The sequence below is a fragment of the Spermophilus citellus genome, assembly GCF_964194105.1.
Source record: "Spermophilus citellus genome assembly, chromosome: 6".
NCBI lineage: Eukaryota > Metazoa > Chordata > Mammalia > Rodentia > Sciuridae > Spermophilus > Spermophilus citellus.
In genome coordinates, this window is record NC_138187.1 from 101,378,560 (window position 1) to 101,397,034 (window position 18,475).

General features: G+C 51.7%; 1 protein-coding gene across 2 annotated transcripts in view; it reads right to left on the reverse strand.

Moving 5' to 3' along the window:
• COG2 (component of oligomeric golgi complex 2) overlaps positions 1-18,475 on the reverse strand; it is a 33,281-nt gene that overhangs the window by 5,153 nt on the left and 9,653 nt on the right. The window contains exons 3-13 of one of the 2 annotated variants that reach the window (XM_081298054.1): positions 18,200-18,265; positions 16,181-16,261; positions 14,503-14,606; positions 11,080-11,215; positions 9,989-10,168; positions 8,793-8,917; positions 5,849-5,975; positions 3,303-3,442; positions 2,826-2,887; positions 1,670-1,821; positions 765-962 (exon numbers count right to left, since the gene is read on the reverse strand). In XM_081298054.1, coding sequence (XP_081154180.1) covers positions 765-962; positions 1,670-1,821; positions 2,826-2,887; positions 3,303-3,442; positions 5,849-5,975; positions 8,793-8,917; positions 9,989-10,168; positions 11,080-11,215; positions 14,503-14,606; positions 16,181-16,261; positions 18,200-18,265 — 1,371 coding nt within the window. The remainder of the gene's footprint in view (positions 1-764; positions 963-1,669; positions 1,822-2,825; positions 2,888-3,302; positions 3,443-5,848; positions 5,976-8,792; positions 8,918-9,988; positions 10,169-11,079; positions 11,216-14,502; positions 14,607-16,180; positions 16,262-18,199; positions 18,266-18,475) is intronic. The other variant, XM_081298055.1, reaches the window with a different exon arrangement.

Consider the following 18,475-nt stretch of genomic DNA (forward strand, 5'->3'; position numbering starts at 1 on the left):
TTGTAAACTAAGGCAGCGGCAATTCTACTTGCATCTATGAAGCTGGAACATTGTTAATGGGTGGTGAAACTAAAATCAGGACTCTTAGTGCTGTTCATCAAGGGAACATGAGGCTCGGTGCCATCAAGAGGAACTGATGACACAGGGAGCCCACAGGCTCACAGCCACCCGCAGGCCCAGGGAATGGGTGGAAACCTTCCATTTTCTGGCTATCTGTGACACCAAGAAAGCCCACTATAAACAGCAAGCTCGAGGTGCACAAATGCACCAATTCAAGCAAATAAAGCCTTAAACTCAGGGAAAGCAGAATCATGCACTCTAACTTCACCCCGTAAAGTTCTTCAATTGTAAAAAGCAAAAGCTATGGGAACTATATAGAGAAAATACAGAAATTTTGATATGTCAACACTTTCAAATATTACAGAAAACATCTGAGTAAGTGAACTAAAAATAGCTAAGAGTTGTGCCAGAGCAGAGGTGAGCTAACCAACCAAAGCAGCAGGACTCTGCTCAGCATACCCCTGCTGAGGAGGGGCAGAGGTGCAGGTTCCCAACGGCGCCCAGGGCACTGCTGAGCAGGAGGCACACTGGCAGAAGCCTCCATGGAGATGACCTGTCAAGGACGGCTGGGGAGGCACGGGACAGGCAAGATGCACCAGACTTTCGCGGGATACCTGGGTTCCAAGGCCCACAAGGCCACAGGAGCCTGCCTTTGGCACCAGCCTCTTTCTGAGAAACCTGGGACTCTTCAGGGACAGGCTTACCTGCTCCTGAAGCCTGTCTAGGTCTGCGACCACATAAACCAGCTGAGTACTGGAAATGGACTCCACTGGCTTCTCCTCTGAAGGTCCCCTTCCTTGGTCTTCATTACCTCCTTGAGAGGCAGAAGAGTCTTTGCTACCAGCTACCAAAGGCTTTTTGATCTCCTTGGCACTTTCGTTAGAAATGGGCCTGCGAGAAAGCTGGACAAGAGTTCCAGTGGTTACATGCTTGCAGGCTGGCAAGACACAGGAGTGTCCACACACATGTAAGTCAACAAGGAATGCCAGCTGTGTGCAGCAAAGATGGACTAAGGTAAGAACTCTGCACCATCTCTGAGACAGTGACAAGCAGGGCTTGCACACAGAGGACAACTAGCTCCCTGTGTCTGACACTGAGGGCAGCAGCCCGCAGACGGAACCTTGCAGGGACCTGGTAAGGCTGGCACTTGGCGCTCAAGAGCCATGCTCTATGGCTGCCACACATCTACGGACAGCCTGAAGCTTGCAGCACTTCACACACCTGGCCATCTGAGCAGGGGGACGGTGCCCTTGAAAAGGAAAGACTACTCCCCTTTTCATTTCAACTTCAAATACCAAGTGTATTTTGATTTCTAATAATTTTCATTAAGATGAACATGTTTTAATTCAGGCCCTGTGAAGATTTCTGGTTTTGAGAGAGAGTGTGGACTGGTCAGTGTGGGGCTCTTCAGTAAGAAAACACAGAGCGTGGGACACCATACACCCAAGGGACAGCTGCCAGAGCAGAACGTAAGGCAGCTAGCCGCGAGCGAGGAGCCAGCCTGCTGCCGTCCGTGCACGCCACAGGGCATCTAACCCTCCTGTGGGCGTGAAAGGTCCCTGGCCCTCACCTGTCCTAGGCACAGATGAGACGCATGGCCAGCGCTTACCTCACTGGCAAAGACGGAGAAGCGTGCCAGAATCTGCAGAGTGAGTCTCCAGAGGCGATGGGCCAGCAAGGGCAGAAACAGCTCGTCTGACCAACACCTGCTCAGGCTGCTCCACGTTCTGTGGGAAGCCAAGAGGCAAAACGGACTCCCAGCTGGGGATGGAGCAGAGACTCGGGCTCAGTCAGCTGTGGCTGCCGATGCCGGGCCCTTGGGGGGAAGGGCGTGGCGTGTGTGAGTGTGGCACAGCGAGCCCAGAACTCATGTGTGCACGCTCATGCATAATAACACAGGCGTGGCCTTCCAAGGACTGCCAGGGAGGACACGAAGACCCCATGGCTTGTCCTCCTGTCTTCATACACTTGGCCCCACACCTCAGGCATGTGGGCGAAAAGGCAATGCCCAGCACCTGGGATGTTGTTCCTCACGCACTGCGGGCCACCTCAGACCAGCTCTAGGGCAGCCCTCCAGGCCGAGGGCTGCTGGATCCGTCTTATCTGCTCTGTCCACTCCTCTCCTCCCACCTCAGCAGTTCCCAGAGAGGAGTCACTTATGCACAACCACCTCTGACAAGGACAGACTGAAACTAGGTGGAGGCCAACAGGGCAGGAGGACTGACAGTGGACACAGCTGTCCCAAGGAGAGCAGGCACTGACATCCAAGAACCCAGAAACCGTACACCATCCTTTAGTGGTCACCAAGAAAAACATGACAAAACTGATGAGGCCGTCAGACACACACACATGTTCTGAAGTCTGCACACCTATGATGGTCACCTCCAGTGTCCAGCCCTGGGGCTGGAGGCTGAGCACATGCTCCCATAGGGTCACTCTTGGGGTCCTACATGTGGCCACCCTAAGCCAGTAAGAAGCCAGACTGCAGCAGCCTGAGCCCCTGGACTGCAGCCCTGATGTACTATGTTCAGCACCAAGAAGGACTCTGCTTCCTGTCTGCAAGCATCTTTGACCCTCTCCATGCAGCAGCTCCATGAATCATAATATGTGGTTTCTTTTGCCTTATTGGAAAAAAACTTGGGTAGTGGTGGTGGCGGCAGTGTCCTGAGTGACAGGAAAAAGTCAGAGTGCTCTTGGGACGAAGGCCTGGCTGAGGGGTGGGCATGGCTAGGGGGACACCTGTTACTCCAGTTCTAAGAGGTCACCTGGTGCTTCTTCCAGCCCACGTATGAGCGCTGCTTCCAAGGATCCTGCCACCTCTCTGAACCTGCGAGGAGCAACACCCAAGTCAGTCCGAGGCACTGCCAGAGGCCCTCCCGACCTGTCTTCCTCTTCCTAGGGAGCAGGGCTCCCTTGTGTGCCGAGGGAAAGGCCCAACACCTGAAGCAGAGGGTGCAGCAGAGGGAGATGGGCCGCTGTTCCACTCCATCCTTTGCCCCGGCCACGGAGGAGGGCATGGCAAGGAAGCTGGCCAGGGGTCTGCCCATCGGAGCCCAGCGTTCCCTTCCACTGTCAGAAAAAGGCTGATCTTTGCTCAGTTTGGCTTCCAGGATACTTGTACCTTCCACAACCAACACTGACTCCCAACAGGAACCTGCTGACCCCAAAGGCAGCTGCCAGCTGGGCACATGCTCAGCAGTAGTAGCGCTCTGGGGAAGGTGCATGCAGTGTGGGGCACTGACCGTATCTGGAAGTAGACAGGCAGGTTCCACTTGCTGTTGAAGCTGTGGTAAGCAGGGTGAGCTCGCAGCCGTTTCACGCTGGCCTGTGACCCACACTGTCGCTCAAACCTTCTTAGGAAGTCCATGCTGATGGTGTACTTCTAGAAAGAACAAGGGGGTCAGTGCAGCGGCTCAGCAGTACTGGGCACACTCAGGAAAACGTTGGAGGGGAAGAGGTCCCGCACAGCAGTCCTGGGCCATGCCCAGGGCTGACGCAGCCATGTCCAGGGAAACCCCAGGACACAGTCCTATGTCCATAACTGGATAATGACAGTGTTCTCACCCCACCAGCACCTCAGCAGGTGGTCCAACTCGTCACTGAGCAGTGACAAGGAAAAGGGCAGAGTGCTCTCAGGAGAACTGAGAGCCACTTGGCTCTCACAGACGGGAAGTGGGAACTGCTCTAGGAGGAGCACAGCGGGCACTGCCGTAAGCCACCCAGCTGCCTGTCCAGGCTGCAACCACCATCACTATCACCACCAGCAGCAGGCAATGCCTCTTCTGCAGGCTCTGACAAAGCTAGGGGCAGGACCCAGCCAGTTAGCACATGTCTTCTCGGGGCTCTCTGTGCCCCGAGTCCCCTAGCCCTGAACCACGCAGGCTGATGTCTGCTCACACAGGGGTTGTATGCCAGCAGAAGCTACAGGTGTATCATTTCTTTCACCTAGATTTGGGTGGCACTCTGTATCCCTAAGGGTGGTAGGTGTGTGGGGTTGGGACCAGGAGGCCACTGTGAAGTAAGGCTCTATCTCTGCATTCAATGGCCACCAGAGAGACAAAGGCACTTCCCTTTCCTTAAGAAACACTGCTTTAAGGCCTACAGCTGAAAATACTTCTCGAAGCCGACGGACACCTGTGGAAACTAAGCCCACCAGAACCCAGCACTGGCCTAGACTTAGGCTAAGTTCTTTTAGAAGGCTGAGCTGCAGCACTTCCTGAGCCAACCTGGTCACCATGACCTGAGGAGCACAGTGGAACGCAGAGCACCCCACACTGCTCCTGCGTGAGCCACCCACACTCTGCTCATGCCATCTAACTTAGGAAGCCCTACTTCTTAACATCACAGAAGTTGTCCTCTGTCAAAAGCAACGCAAGCCAGCATGCGACTCAGCATTCTATAACACGAGGCCATTAGCCCAGAGGGTCACATCCTGACAAGAAGGCTTGCTGCGCTGTGTCTTAGCCGCCACCGTCAAGCCTCCAGGCCCAGGCTCTGTCCGCTCACCTAGTGCCTCTTCGTGCATTAGTTAGGGGATTAAGCAGGCAGATCAGAAGAGAAGCAACAAATTCCAGAAATTATGGCAACTCAAAGCACAGACACATCTGAAGAAAGACCCAGTGAAACAAAAGACAAGTCCCAAGGAATCTAGAGCAGGCACACACACATGGAAAGGGAGGGAAGCAGCTCTGCAGGCAGGTGCTGAAGGAATGGCAGGAAAGCGCAGCTGGAGAGGAGAGGGCCTGGAGAAACCGCACAGAGGAGAGGTGCTGGCCTTCCGCAGGAAGTCCAGCAAGTCCCAGGTGAGGTAGAAGAAAAGTCCACGTGAGGCACGACACAGTGAACTAAGCACACCAGGCTCAGAGGATCTTCCACCAGCCAGGGAAAGGGTTCAGCCAGGGGGTCAGTGCATCCACAGCTGACTCGGTAAAGTCCACAGTCAGTGTCACATGTTGACAAGTCAATGCCCAACAGAAAAATAGAAGAGTGACCCCCACACACGGCTGAGGGCTCACTGCAATCAAGGTTAGCACCTGCAAGCCTCACTGCAAGCCTCTGGCGCGGGCTTCAGGAAGAAAGGGAAGGGCCCAGGAAGGATGGGCTCATACCCAACAAGAGCAAGCAACAGAGCGAGGGCCTGGGGCAGTTCTCAGAACAGTACGGTCACTGAGACCACGGATGCAACAGGAGAGCCAGCCTGGCTCTGAGAAGGCATGACTGGCATGAAAAGCGGTCAGGAGGAGGTAAAGACCGCCAACCAACTCAACTCGGTTAAGTGAAGAAGTGAGAGGCCTTCCACCTCCTACCAAGGTTACTCAACCTATGCAGAGAAAGGACAGAACACCCCAAACAGCAGAAGGGAAATCAGAGTAAAGGGGGAAAGCAGATCCCCAAGTCTAAAACACAAAGGAGGCAGACAGGAAGGGGCCTCACTGACAGCAGCACTACATACCACCAACCAACCACATCTGAGACCAAGGCTTGCCCAGCAAGGACCCAACCAAGCTCTAGGGAGGCACAGGCACAGGAGGCCACGGCAGCAGTGGGCCAGAGCAGGAACGATGTTTGCAGCCATGGCCAGGACCTTCTAAAAGATACCATGATTCTTAAAAGAGGGAAAGGCAGAGCTTCCTAATTTTTTTGAAAAAAAAAAATGTGTTTTAAGGTAAACCACTCAGCAACTCAAGTTTCTGTTTTTAAGACCACAGAACCAAGAATGGAGAAGAGAACATGCTGCTTGCTCTGAAGTCTCAGGCCAACACCTTTGAGAACCAGGATTGGAAGTCACCTGGTGAAATGCGTCAGGGTCCCCAGGATTGAAGAGCGAGGGCAGCTTTTCCTCCAGTCCTTGTGCGATTTCTGGCCAGACCGAGTTCACCAAGAAGTCGTACCCAGGAACAGGGGTGGCTCTCTCACTGTAAGAAACTAGCAGGATTCAGTCAGGGCCCCATAGGCTCCAACACCCAAAAGCAACTTCCACCCTGCAACTTCTTCCAGGAGTCCCTCAGCCCCACACCCACTCCGACCTTCTTCTTAAAGACCACCGTGTGCCAGTTAGCTGTCCCCAGACTCGAGTTCCTACTTCACTTCTGGACCTCAGTACTGTGTCAGCCCCGACAACTCTCCTGGGTCCTGACTCCTATAGCTGGTGTCAAGGACGAGGCAGAACCACTGTGCCCACCTGGGACTACTTCCCTCTCCCAGAGGCCACCATCATGAGCTTGTTTTGGGAAAGAGTGGTCTCGTGCCTTGGGAAAGAAAAGTTTGCAATCAATAGAACACCACAAACCCCAGGGCACTGCAAATTAAACTAATCCAGTGACCTGAAGATCACCTTTAATTCTAAAAGTCTGTGACACTGCAGGTGAGATCCCAAAAGCAAAGCTTGATGCAAAAACTTGCAATGGCCCAATGTGCTTGGTGTGTGTTTTTTGCTGTTTTTAGCACTGGATATTGTATTTCTAAATCACAACCCTGGCACTGAGATAAATGCAACACTTCAGAGCCAGTGAGCCTGAGTTCAAATGGTGGGTCTTGGGCAGACCATCTCACTCCTGTGCTGTGGTTAGTCTTTAAAATGGGCACAGTAATAACTGACTGTGCAGGGTTGCTGCTTTACCAACATCTGTAAAGCATCCAGGATGGCGTCCAGCACTCGGGAGGCACTGTCAGTCCTGGTGAAAGAAGACCTGAAAGCACCCATGGCTCGACACATCTACTGCCCGCACCCGACTGCCATGCACTGAGCAAGACTCTCTATTTTAAGATAGTCTTCCTTCAAAATGTAAAGGGATAAATGGTCTTGTTTGGCAAACCTGGGATTTTATAGCTAACTGCCATTCTGAGTGGGGATTCAGTGTTCTGTCAAGTACTAAACAACACCGGAACCTTGAACTAGTTGTCCTCCTCAGCAGAATGCATCCAGACAGGAGGTCAGTACAGAAACTGCCTCCTGTCCAGGGGCAGCTTCCATAAGCCCATGCAGTTCGCCTAGGTCCTGAAGAAGAACCACTGAGGACACAGGAGGTGAATGAAGGCAGTTGCCTGCTTCCCTCATGGCCAATGCCACGTGGGGCCGCTACAGACCCTTGAACAGAATGAGAGACACTGCTAGGCAGCTGGCTGTGAGCCACAGATACCATAACACAGTCACAACACAGTCAACGTCAAGAGACAGGATAGCCTTATTCACACAGTAAATATCTAACTAAATCCCCCAAAGAAATGTTAAGACCTTACAGAACTAACAGTGAACACAGGGACTAAGAAGAGTTGGTGTGTCACTGGGGAAGGAAAGTCCTGAACGCTGTAGGTGGTGCCAGTTTCCATGTTCTTGGGGGGAGATGGTAAAACAGAAGAGAACAGATAGGGAGGCAGCAGGCATGGGCAGCCAGAGGCCAGGAGTGTGCTGAGGAAGGCCTAGGCCCCAGGGCCCGCACTTGAGAAGTACAGGGGAAGGTGAACAGCAAGGGGCCAGGAGGTGCCTGGGACTCCTGAGCTTCTGCATGAATCTGCCACACTGAAGCTGCAGATACTGCCAACACTGGAAGATACTTCCACCTGACACGTGGAAACCAAAGCTAGGCTGTAAGTCTGACGATCGGCTATTCACAATCGTGGCTTCTTCAATTTCATATTGTCTTCTACTGGATGCCTACCCCAAATCCAAGCTCAACACAATCCTTACAAGTGGCACAATGAGGCCTCAATGCACTGGTGCAGTGGACACAAGATGGTGCTGGAGAGGCCAAGCAGAACATGAGGACTTGACCACAGATACTTTTTTTGTTGTTTTTAAGAAACATAAATTTGAGATGCCTGTCCATGAAAACCCTCAGGGACTCCCCTTCACCACTGAGCTCAGCAGGCTTTGGTGAAGCACTCCTGGGCGGCTGCAGTCTTCAAGGCACTACATGAGGAGGGGTGGGCCCTGATGGCAGGGTGGCCTCTTAGAAGAGGAATGTCAGCCCACAGAAGCAAGGGTAAGGTTCCTGGAATCCAGGGTATGACTGTTGTTGACCATCAGGACAAAAGAGGGTGTCCCGGAAGACAGGGAGTCTTAGCTGGGGCTTCACGAGCAATGGGGATTTGGTGGGAAGGGTGGGCGCCATGAGCACAGGAGGAGCGCTGGGGAAAGGGTGCAGCACTGTGTGGTGAAGCTCCATATGTGCAGGAGCTTCCAGCCCCGACCACAAGGAGCCTCCTCCACTGGGTCCAGGAGCAGGATCCTCTCCACCCAGCCTTCAAAAAGAAGGCCCGGTCTACAGATCGCAGGACTCCCAAAGGCTGGACCATGGCAATGGCTGGAAGACTGGCAGACTCCGGAAAGCACTGAAAAGTCCCGGAGACCCACCATACAGAAGACGACCTCCCCATCGGCATGAAACTCATCAGTTGAACTGGTGTTCACACACTAGACCCCAGAATCAGAACTACAGCAAGTACAGAGGGGAAAGGGGACAGCCCTGCTACAGGGACTCAGCTGTGCAGAGGGGAAAGGGGACAGGCCCTGTTGCAGGGACTCAGCCCTGTTTCTAGCTTCACAGTGACTTCCTCCTCCATGAACCAGGCTGAATGTCCCTGCCCCACGGCATGGTGGCAGGAGCCACCAAATGAGGACGCTCCCGGAGACCCTGCTCCTGCAAGCCTGTCCTAGCAGCGGGCCGGGCGCAGCAGTTAGCAGGTGTGAGTCCGCAAGCCAAGGTGGGGCTGAGGCAGGGCCCTCAGGTTACCTGGAAACAGCGCCACCCGTGACTTCCCGAAGGAGGCGGCAGTGGTGGGGGACAAACTCCAGGAGCTTATCATACATGACCTGAAGGCCATTGGGATGGGACTCAACAAAATGTTCCACGATCACCTGGGAAAAAAGCATTTAAAAGTGTAAACTACATACTGCATATGAACAATTAAACAAAACACCTCAGAAACACACCTCCTATGCCAGAAAACAGGCCTGATTCTAAACAGTAAACCTAGTCACACTCAAGGTCAGTTTCTAAGGCACAGCTGTGGCTTTGACCATGGGCAATGTTGGCCAGGTGATGGGGTCAGGTGACGGGGACTGACCTAAGCCAGGCAAGCCCCACATTTACCTGTTTCCTGCTAAACTTAAAAGAAAATAATTTATTTTAAGAAAGCATTAAGCCAAAGCACAGGATTCCCTACAGAGCCTCACTGTCCTGCCCTGGCCTCTTCTGTACTCCTTCAGCTCAGGGCAGGCTGTGAGCCAGGGGTGGGAGAAAGTGCATGTCACCATTTGAATACTGGCATGAGGCTGGGAGTCAGAATGAAAAACTCTCACCCTCAGGTCACTGAGCATGACCTCCGCACATCCTGCACTTGCTGAGCAGAGAATGTTCAGTGAGAGGCAGGCTCCACACACTGCGAGTGGTCTGTCCCCTGCATTCCCTCCTGTCTCCAATGAGGCCCCAACAGCAGTGGACCCAGTCAGCAGGGCACTTTGGGTCTTCCTCTTGCCTTCCTGGCTCAGCACACTCCTTCGTATTTTGGGGGGCCAAGTGTTACCTGCTCCCTGCACACCTGGGGGACCACCACTGCCTCCCTGTCTCTGCCTTCTCCCATGCTCCAGTGCTGCCCTCAGTTTACCTGGGGCTTCCATCCGAGACCACTGGCTCAAACGCTGTCTAACCTGACGGGGGCACTACTGACTAACCACACCAGAGCTGAAGCACATGGTGATATCCCTTCCCAATGAGGAGGACCCTCAGCTGTGGCATCACCAGAACACCACAGAGCGTGCTGGGGCACACTGGTATGCAGACAGGACTGGCCTCCTCATGGCTGGCCTGCAGTGACAGGGCCCCTCACAGGAAGACCTCTGGTGCACCAGCATCCTCCCAGCCCCCAGCAGAGCAGCGGCAGAGAGCACTGGGCAGAGAGCACTGCTCTCCGTGTGCGCAGGGCGCACCTCATCTACGTACGGCTTCACCAGGACCTGGCCGACCAAGGCCTCAGCATCCCGCGTCTTGTCGATGGTGGCGTAGGTCCTCAGGCAGTGCCGGATGACGTCCACGTCGCAGCTCTGCAGCCCTTCCAGCAGGAGACCCTCCAGAGACTGCTGCAGCACGGCTGTGATGCCTGCAATCCGCTGTGGGCAACGGCAGGACAGCCCCATCAGAACCACTCCTACACCTCCAGCGCACGCCACTGTGTCTGACCCCAATAAGGATGTGTGAGGCTTAAACACTGACATTTCCTGGGGCGTAAGAACAAACTCCCCTCTGCCCCAGTCTCTCTGTGAGTCTATCTCTGGTTCACCAAAGAATGGAGACCTGGCCTGGGGCTGGGGCTCAGTGGCAGAGTGCTTGCCTAGAATGTGCGAGGCACTGGGTTCCATCCTCAGCACCACAAAAAATAAACAAATAAGCTGGGCATGGTGGCGCACACCTGTAACCCCAGGAGCTCCGGAGGTTGAGGCAGGAGGATGGCGAGTTCAAAGCCAGCCTCAGCAAAAACAAGGTGCTAAGCAACTCAGTGAGACCCTGTCCCTAAATAAAATACAACATGGGGCTGGGGATATGGCTCAGTGGTCAAATGCCCCGGAGTTCAATTCCTAGTACCAAAAAGAAAAATAAATTAATTAATTAAAAATAAAATAAAATAAAGGTATTGTGTCCATCTACAACTAAAAAATATTTAGAAAAAAGAATATAGTCCTAATTGCAGAATGAGAAAAGGTTGTTTTTCTCTAAAGCTGCAAAGCAAACAATTTTGATAAACATTACAGACTTAAAGTCCAATCAAGGACACCGGAAAAATTACAGCTGTCTTATAACATACATCAAATGACATAAAATTCAGAATCATTACTCTTTTAATGTAGGAAATGTGACTGAAACTTACACAAGATCTATAACATATGATACTTAGAAGAAAGGCCCCCAAACCCAAAATCAACAAGAAGTCAAGACTAGTTCCAAACCAGCACAGGCACATCCCCAAACTAACCAACCACCCTGCAGATGCCAGGCTAGGGGCTGAGAGGCAGCCATGACTCACCGGCCTCACCATGTCCAGCAGAGGCATGCCCTTGCTTTGGACCGCGTGGAACTGCAGCTGGTTAAACTCTGTGGCGATCCTCTCCAAGGTCTGTCCAGTCAGCAGGGGGCTGGGGACGATAAGCAGAGCCTGATGCCTGGGAAGGTACAGAAGAGCACCACAGACAGCAGTGTGCCACCGCCCAGCTTGTCACGTGGCACCATGGGCACTCTGTCACAAGGTCAAAGCCAGGTTTCCCTGCCATCAGTCTGCTCTCTCTCTCTCTGGGCCACAGGACAGTGCATTCTAGCTGGCCGCTGGTGGGCAACGAGTCCAGCACAGGCCAAGTGTAAAGCCACAGGGCTGCGCAGCCCATGGAGGTGCACCTTTCCCAAGCTTCCCATTCCCAACCTCCATTCTCTCTCTCCCTCTCCTACCTGTTCCTCTCCTGTTCTCTACCTGCTCATTCTTCCCTCTTCTGAAATACCTCTAATATTTGTAAAATGCCCAAAGCTTATGTAATAGCTTACTTTAAAATTAAGTTATGCACAGCAAAATAGCAATCGAGCTATTTGCTCCAGGTCCTAAAGACACTCATTGCGTCAGGCCATATCTATCTGTGATAAATGCACTTCTGTCTCTAAACACACACTGGAGTGTCAACACCACTCAAGAGGAGGAAGCCAGCAAAGGAGAAATACCAAGGTACTTCCACTGGACAAGTGGCAAGTGAGCAGAAACACACAGAAGGTCCTGTCCAGACAGAGAAGAGTGGACCCCCTGCGAGAATGCTTGCTAGTCGCTAACATGCCCTGGCTGGGGACACCTTGCGGGAATGTTCGCCAGTCACTAACATGCCCTGGCTGCACCTTCTCTATAGCTCAAGGCTTGCTGATGTCTCTGAAGGTGACCCAGAGCTACAAGAGCTCAGATCTGCTGCATTAGGATGGACACTGCCAGGGAAGGTACAGGAGAGCACCCAGGGACCAGTGAGTGAGGTCTCAAAGCTCTCCTTAGGTACCACTGGTTCTACACGGCAGGTGTAAAGAGGGAAGCCTGGCCTCATGTCAGGGGTCTTACAGTCTAATGAGAAAGCATGCAACTTAGTCCATGGCTCCAACCCACAGAGAAGCTCCCTGGAGACTGCTGGAAGCACAGAGCATCTGAGAGGTCAGGGACGACCTCCTGGAGGAAGTAATCCTGCAGTCCAGCCTATAAAAGGTAACCTTTGCAGTGTCTTGTTGGGACATTCACTACAGTCCCAACTGGGCCCAAGTTTAAAGACAGCAGGGGAACGACAGTATCCAAGGCAGGAGAGACAAGTGAATTTTAAAAAACAAATGCACAGTGTTTCTGCAGTTAGCACAGTATCTTAAACAACCACCTCTCTACACCTTAAGCATGCTGTGAGCTGGATGTGGAAGACACAAAAAGGAATCAGGCAGACCACAGGGGGCGAAAGTGAAGGAAGCCTTGGAAGACAGACAGCCACAGGTAACTTGTGGAACGCACTTCAGCAGGGTTCACCATCAGGGAACCATGGTAGATCCAAACAGCAGTACAGAAGTGGCCAAGAGGGGCTTAGGAGGTCAAAGGTGAGCTGCAACTGGACCAATCTGAAAAACCAGATGGGCAGCTTCAGGGTCAGTGCATTAGAGAAGGTGAATGGCCAGCCAGGAGGCCAAGCCTGAAAGAGGCAGCAGGAGAGGGAGGCAAGAAAAAGACAAACACCTCCAGGTCTGCAAGGCAAGGCAGCCGCACCCGCTGCAGGACTACCTAGTGCACCAGAGGAGAGGAGGGGAGGGACAAAGGGAAAGTGAACCCCGAGGACTCCAGGCTGGGTCCTGGGGAAAGGAGGCACTGTTTCCTGAAACAAGAGAAGAAAGAGGAGAGTGTTTTGCAGGTCGAAAGAGGTAGGGAAGGGTCACAAGTCCAGTTTTCAACAAGATCAATGCGAGGAGCCTGCAGAACAGACAGGAAACTCCAGTGGTTTGGGCTGACCATGTTTAAGGCTAGAGCAAAGAGCCCAGCCCTCAAGGGTGGTCAAGACCAAAACAGCAGGTAAAGGTACCCAGAGAGTGCAAACAAGGAATGTAGCCCTGAGGACTGACACCAGCAAAGCTGGCATCAAAGGGGACATGCAGCCTGGAGGAGGAACAGCTGGAATAGACAAAGACAGAGAGCGGGCAGAACAGGGGCTGGGGGGCCGTGCGAGGGCACAGGTGGAGGGCTATTACTGTAGTGGGAAGAGAGCAGGCAGAGGAGCTAAGGACAATCAAGATGCCACTGAGTTCTCAGTGCTAAGGTGACAACACAAGTGACGCAAAGGAGCAGAAGCACCAGTAGAGGCCTGCAGGCCCTGACCACTCCCTAGACACCCTGCCTGAGCAGGTGAGGTCTTGGAGCACACTTTCCTCCTCAGCTGAGAGGCAGGAGCCAGCTGTCCTAAGGCCCTCCACATCTGAGACAAGGTTCCTGGAAGGCAAGAGCAGGCCTTTACAGGACGACCGGCTCTATCTGGTCATGGTGGCCTCCCAGCAGCTGGTCCCAGCTTTCTAGGGAAGGGCAGTGGCTGCCAACAGGACTGAGGGCTTGCGAGGTGTGAGGTACAGGCGCCAGCCAGCTGCCCCCAGCCTCAGGTGGCGCTCCAGCAGTGCAGCCTCACTGCATAAGCGGCACTCAGCCTGGCTGGTGTGCAGCACCAAGCTGTGTCCTCCCACTGCACCCAGGACCTTCCTGCAGGGGTCCTTCTGGGGTCTGCAGGACCTATACCACTCATTCCTGAGTCACTCATCTGCCCATTGGTGTGAAACTCAGAATGGACGGTACAGACAGCGATAGCGTGACAAGGAAAAGGCTTTCTGTATCCAGTGGGGAGTTTCCACTTCATCGTCTAACTTCAATCACAACGTACTGTCCTGCTCCTAAATGACACAGGCATGCTGACCTGAGACACGTCAATGGCAATGCCTTGGCCTACTGAAAAAGGAGAGCTAAGATAAATATGGTTTCCGCAGATCAGCAGGACTCCGCTAGTTCATGGGTGAGCAGCTCAGAGGTAAAACCTTCCACAGCAGCACAATGCCTGAGCCCCAGAAAGGCAGGCGGGAACCGCGCCCTGCAGCCTCCAGGCCTGTCAACTCTGGCACCCCACTTTTCTTGAGCTACTATTAAAAACACTAGGCCAGGGCTGGGGTTATGGCTTGTGGTAGAGCTCTTGCCTAGCATGTGTGAGGCATTGGGTTCAATTCTCAGCACCACATATAAATAAATAAAATGAAGATCTATTGATGACTTAAAAAATATTAAAAGAAAAAATTTTTTAAAAAACCCCACTAAGCTAGAGACTTGGATTTTCTTATGGGATTTTCCCCTCAGAGGAAATGAATTCTAACTCCAAAAAATCTCCAGCCTGGGTGTGAAGTATTTAGTAAAAATACTTACCTGCTTGCTTCTAGTTCAGATGTCTCTTTAGAACTTTGAGAATTTAGGATTTTTTCAATTTTCTCAACAGATCGAATAACTTGCATCAGCCTCAGCACACACATCTATGAAAGTGAACATCAGGCAAAGAGAAAGTCACCAGCATGCTTCATCACAACCTCCATGTCTCCCCGCGTAAGAGGAGGCAGAGAGCAGGCCAACACAGGACACTCAGAGCCTCCACGTCTTTACAACTTCCATAGCACACCGAATTCCCCAGAGAGCAAGTCTTCACCTTGGCTTTCCAGAACCAGCACATTTCACTATTAGTTTACAGTTAAACAAACACGACATGTCACTGCTTTCCCAAACCTGCATCCTTCTTCCTTTCTACTTTCCTTATCTTAAACAACCTTTCTTTTGGTGCTACATTCATTTTCCTGAGACCACTCTTCATGTTTTGTTTTGGTTCACAATCACCCACACACTCAAGGTCGATTCATTACAGACACCTAGAGATACAGTTATTCCTAAAGGAACGGGTGCTGGGCTGGGTGGTTCAGGGCAGACAGTGCCTAGCATGAACATCCTAGCACGGTCCATCCTCAGCACCAAATTTTAAACAACAAAAAACAGCAGAACCACAGGAACAGGAGCTCTCCTAGAGAGGCGCTACGTTCTCAGCTGTAAAAGCTGAGAGGGGCCTTCAGGAGAACCATTTGGATTCAAAGGTCTCCAAATCAGGCTCCGGGCAGAGCATATTCCAGGGTGAGAATTACAAATTTTAAATCCAACTAACTCAGCCAGTATGACTGACGATCAAAAAAAAAAAAAAATCACAAAGAAAGTTCAAGTTCACCCAGAGCCACTGCACAGAGAAGGCAGTGCCCAAGCCGTGACACAACAGGGAGAACAGCCAGACTGGGCAGGCCTGAAGCAAGGCACCCCCTCCTCAAAGCAGGAGCCTACAGGGGCAGCCTGGGGGGATGCTGCAAGAGTGCTCTCGCACCTCCAAAAGGCAAGAGGATAATGCTGGGAAGTGGCTGGCTCCCCTGCTCAGAAGGCTTCACGCCCTTGAGCCAGCTTCTTCCTCTGAAAAAAAGTGGAATTTTAACATACAACCACTCGGGCGCCTCGGAAACTCTGTCCTCTGTCTTTAGTAGGTAATGTGACTGAAAAGTACAAGATGGCAGTGGGGCACAGGGCTGGCTGGACACATATTTCTTTAAAAATGTTAATGGGGGCTGGGGATGTGGCTCAAGCGGTAGCGCGCTCGCCTGGCGTGCGTGCGGCCCGGGTTCGATCCTCAGCACCACATACCAACAAAGATGTTGTGTCCGCCGAGAACTAAAATAAATTAGTAAATAAATAAATTCTCTCTCTCTCTCTCTCTCTCCCCCTTTCCTCTCTCTTTAAAAAAAAAAAAAATGTTAATGGCCCCACAAATAAAGCACAAGAGCAATACGCAATTTCCTTTTAGAAAGTCCTTACTTTCCTCACCCATTTTACCACAGGACCTAACAGACCAGGAGTGAGAAAGGCCTGGGCACTGTCCCTCAGCACGTGGCCGGGCCGCAGATCCCTGAGCTGGAGGAACACCATGGTCTTCCCCACCAAGGCCTTAGACCACAGGCCCCACAGTCCAGCAACTACAGCTGCACGAGCAGTGGAGGCTCTGGGGTCAGGTGTCAGGGTTTACCTTTTTATTCCTAATGTCCTCTTGTTTCGACATTCGTTCATCCACTGCCCGAATCCCTTCACTGACAGATGACCTAAGACTCTAAAACAATGAAGAGGATGTACTGAAAAAACTGTTTTGTATCATCACGAAATTTACACACTTAATTCATTTCCAAAGGACTCAGTGTCTACAGGCAAGGACTGTGCAGATACTGACAGAATTTCAAAGTAGTAGGCACAACTGTTGTCAGGTTACTCAGGCAAAGTGACACATGAAACCACGGTCACACTGGAGTAACTGCCAAAATAAAATAACCCAGGTAGGACAAATGCATAGGCAGTCAGGGCAGGGAGGGTAAACCTGGCAGCCCCTGGGCCTCTGGAAGAGGTTGGGGACCAGGCAGACCCAAGGAGCCTGCGGGCGCTGCTGAGCACAGAGGGGCCTAAGAAGACAGGTGGGGACAGACACCCACGCCTGCGAGGCACACACCCAAGTGCACCACAGGCCTGGGGGAGAAGAGCAGAACTCAGAGAGGGGCTGGCTTTGGAGGGCGTGGCCCAGACAGGTCTCTGGACCAGCTCCTATTCACTCTGACACTGACAAGTTGTGATAAGGATGGCCTCTGGAGAAATTCATGAGTCAAGAAGCCTGAATGGATGGCCAGGAAAAGGGAGAGGTCACAGTCCGAAAAACAGGTCAGGTCGGAAGCTGATGACTCAAGCCAAGCAAGGGATCATCAGGGATAGGACCAAAATGAGGAAGCCCCATGATAAACAGGACAGATCCCGAAGGTTCTACAGGAAAGTAAATCCATTAATTCAACAAACATTAGGAATTTCCCATTGAATGTCAGCTACTAAAACATGAAAACGCAACAGAAAAGACAGTCTCAGCTCTCAGGGACCTCAGAATCTTACAGCAGCTTCAAAAAGGAAGCAAAAGTCTATGCCAAACCCTAGGGGAAGCTGTGGGAAAAGATGAGGACAGGGTGCTGGCAGGTGGCAAGTGAGAGCAGAAGTCAGGAGGGTGACAGATGAGATGGAGGCTCAGGAAAGGCCCATCCACAAGGCTGGACAGAAGAGTCTAGGGAGCCAAGGAGGGTGTGGAATCTAGCAGTGGACCACTGCACAGACAGCTACCTTGACACACTTTTTAAAAATCAAATGAAATATAAATGTTCAAGACAAAGATCAGGACTTCTCTAGAAGTGAATTCTCTCTGGCCTCCTCCTGTGGACCTTATTCTGTCTTCCCAGCCCCACACAGCCACTCAAAGTCTCCTCATGTTGTATCTCAGAGCTGACCATGTGCAAGGCACTGTCTTAGGGACAGTACACAGGCAGTCCTGGCTGCACACAACCCAGTGGTCCACACAGGAAATGACAGTGTAGTGCACCAAGCCTGTGACAGCTCATCTGTTATGTGAGGCCCAAGTTGGGAACTGACAGAGACGGGAAGGTGGCCCAAGGGTAGAGGACAGGGTAGCATGTCCATTGTCCCAAAGGCACAGAAAGCTGGTTGAGGGCCTTGTCCATGCCAATCTAAGGGCAAACTGCCAGAACTGCCCCTCTACTGTTCATGGCTAGAGGTGGGGAGTCCCATTCCCACAGCCAGCCTGGTCTGAGAGAAACATAAAAACACCATGTCTATTAGGGTTATATTAACTTCACATCATCCTCAGTTGCACTGGGCTAAATGGCTTCTGTGAGCTACTCTAGGAACCTAACCACACATGAAATATCAGTTGGGGAAACACTTGGACAATCACAAATGTTTAAAACACAGTGCACTTGCAAGCTGGTGACTGCTTATTAAGGAGATGTTTTCAAAAAGCCTCCTTCTTCCCACATTTTAATGCTAACTCTAAGAATCTGTCACCTTCAAATCAAACATTTTTTTTTTTAGGTTGCACTATCACATGCAAACAAAAAGAACCACTTATTCCTACTTTTTTGAGTGTGAGTTCTGTAATCTCTGATCATTCAAAAACAGCACATCATGCTTTGGGTAGACTGTTTAATGTCATTTGGGGACTTACCAGAACCTCCTCTCGTAACTGTCCCAAAGGCACAGAAAGCTGGTTGAGGGCCTTGTCCATGCCAACCTAAGGGCAAAAGACACCATGGCACAAACACTTCACAGACAAGAGTGGTGGTAAGCATCTATCTAATGGTCGAAGAAGAACTAGACTTTTAAAAAAAATCTTATTAAAAAAATCTGCTTATACATGTGAAATCCACAGAGGTAAGGGAAGTTATCATCAACAAAGGGCTCCCTTCGCACATCTGCCTCTGGATGAAAGTTCTTAATGACT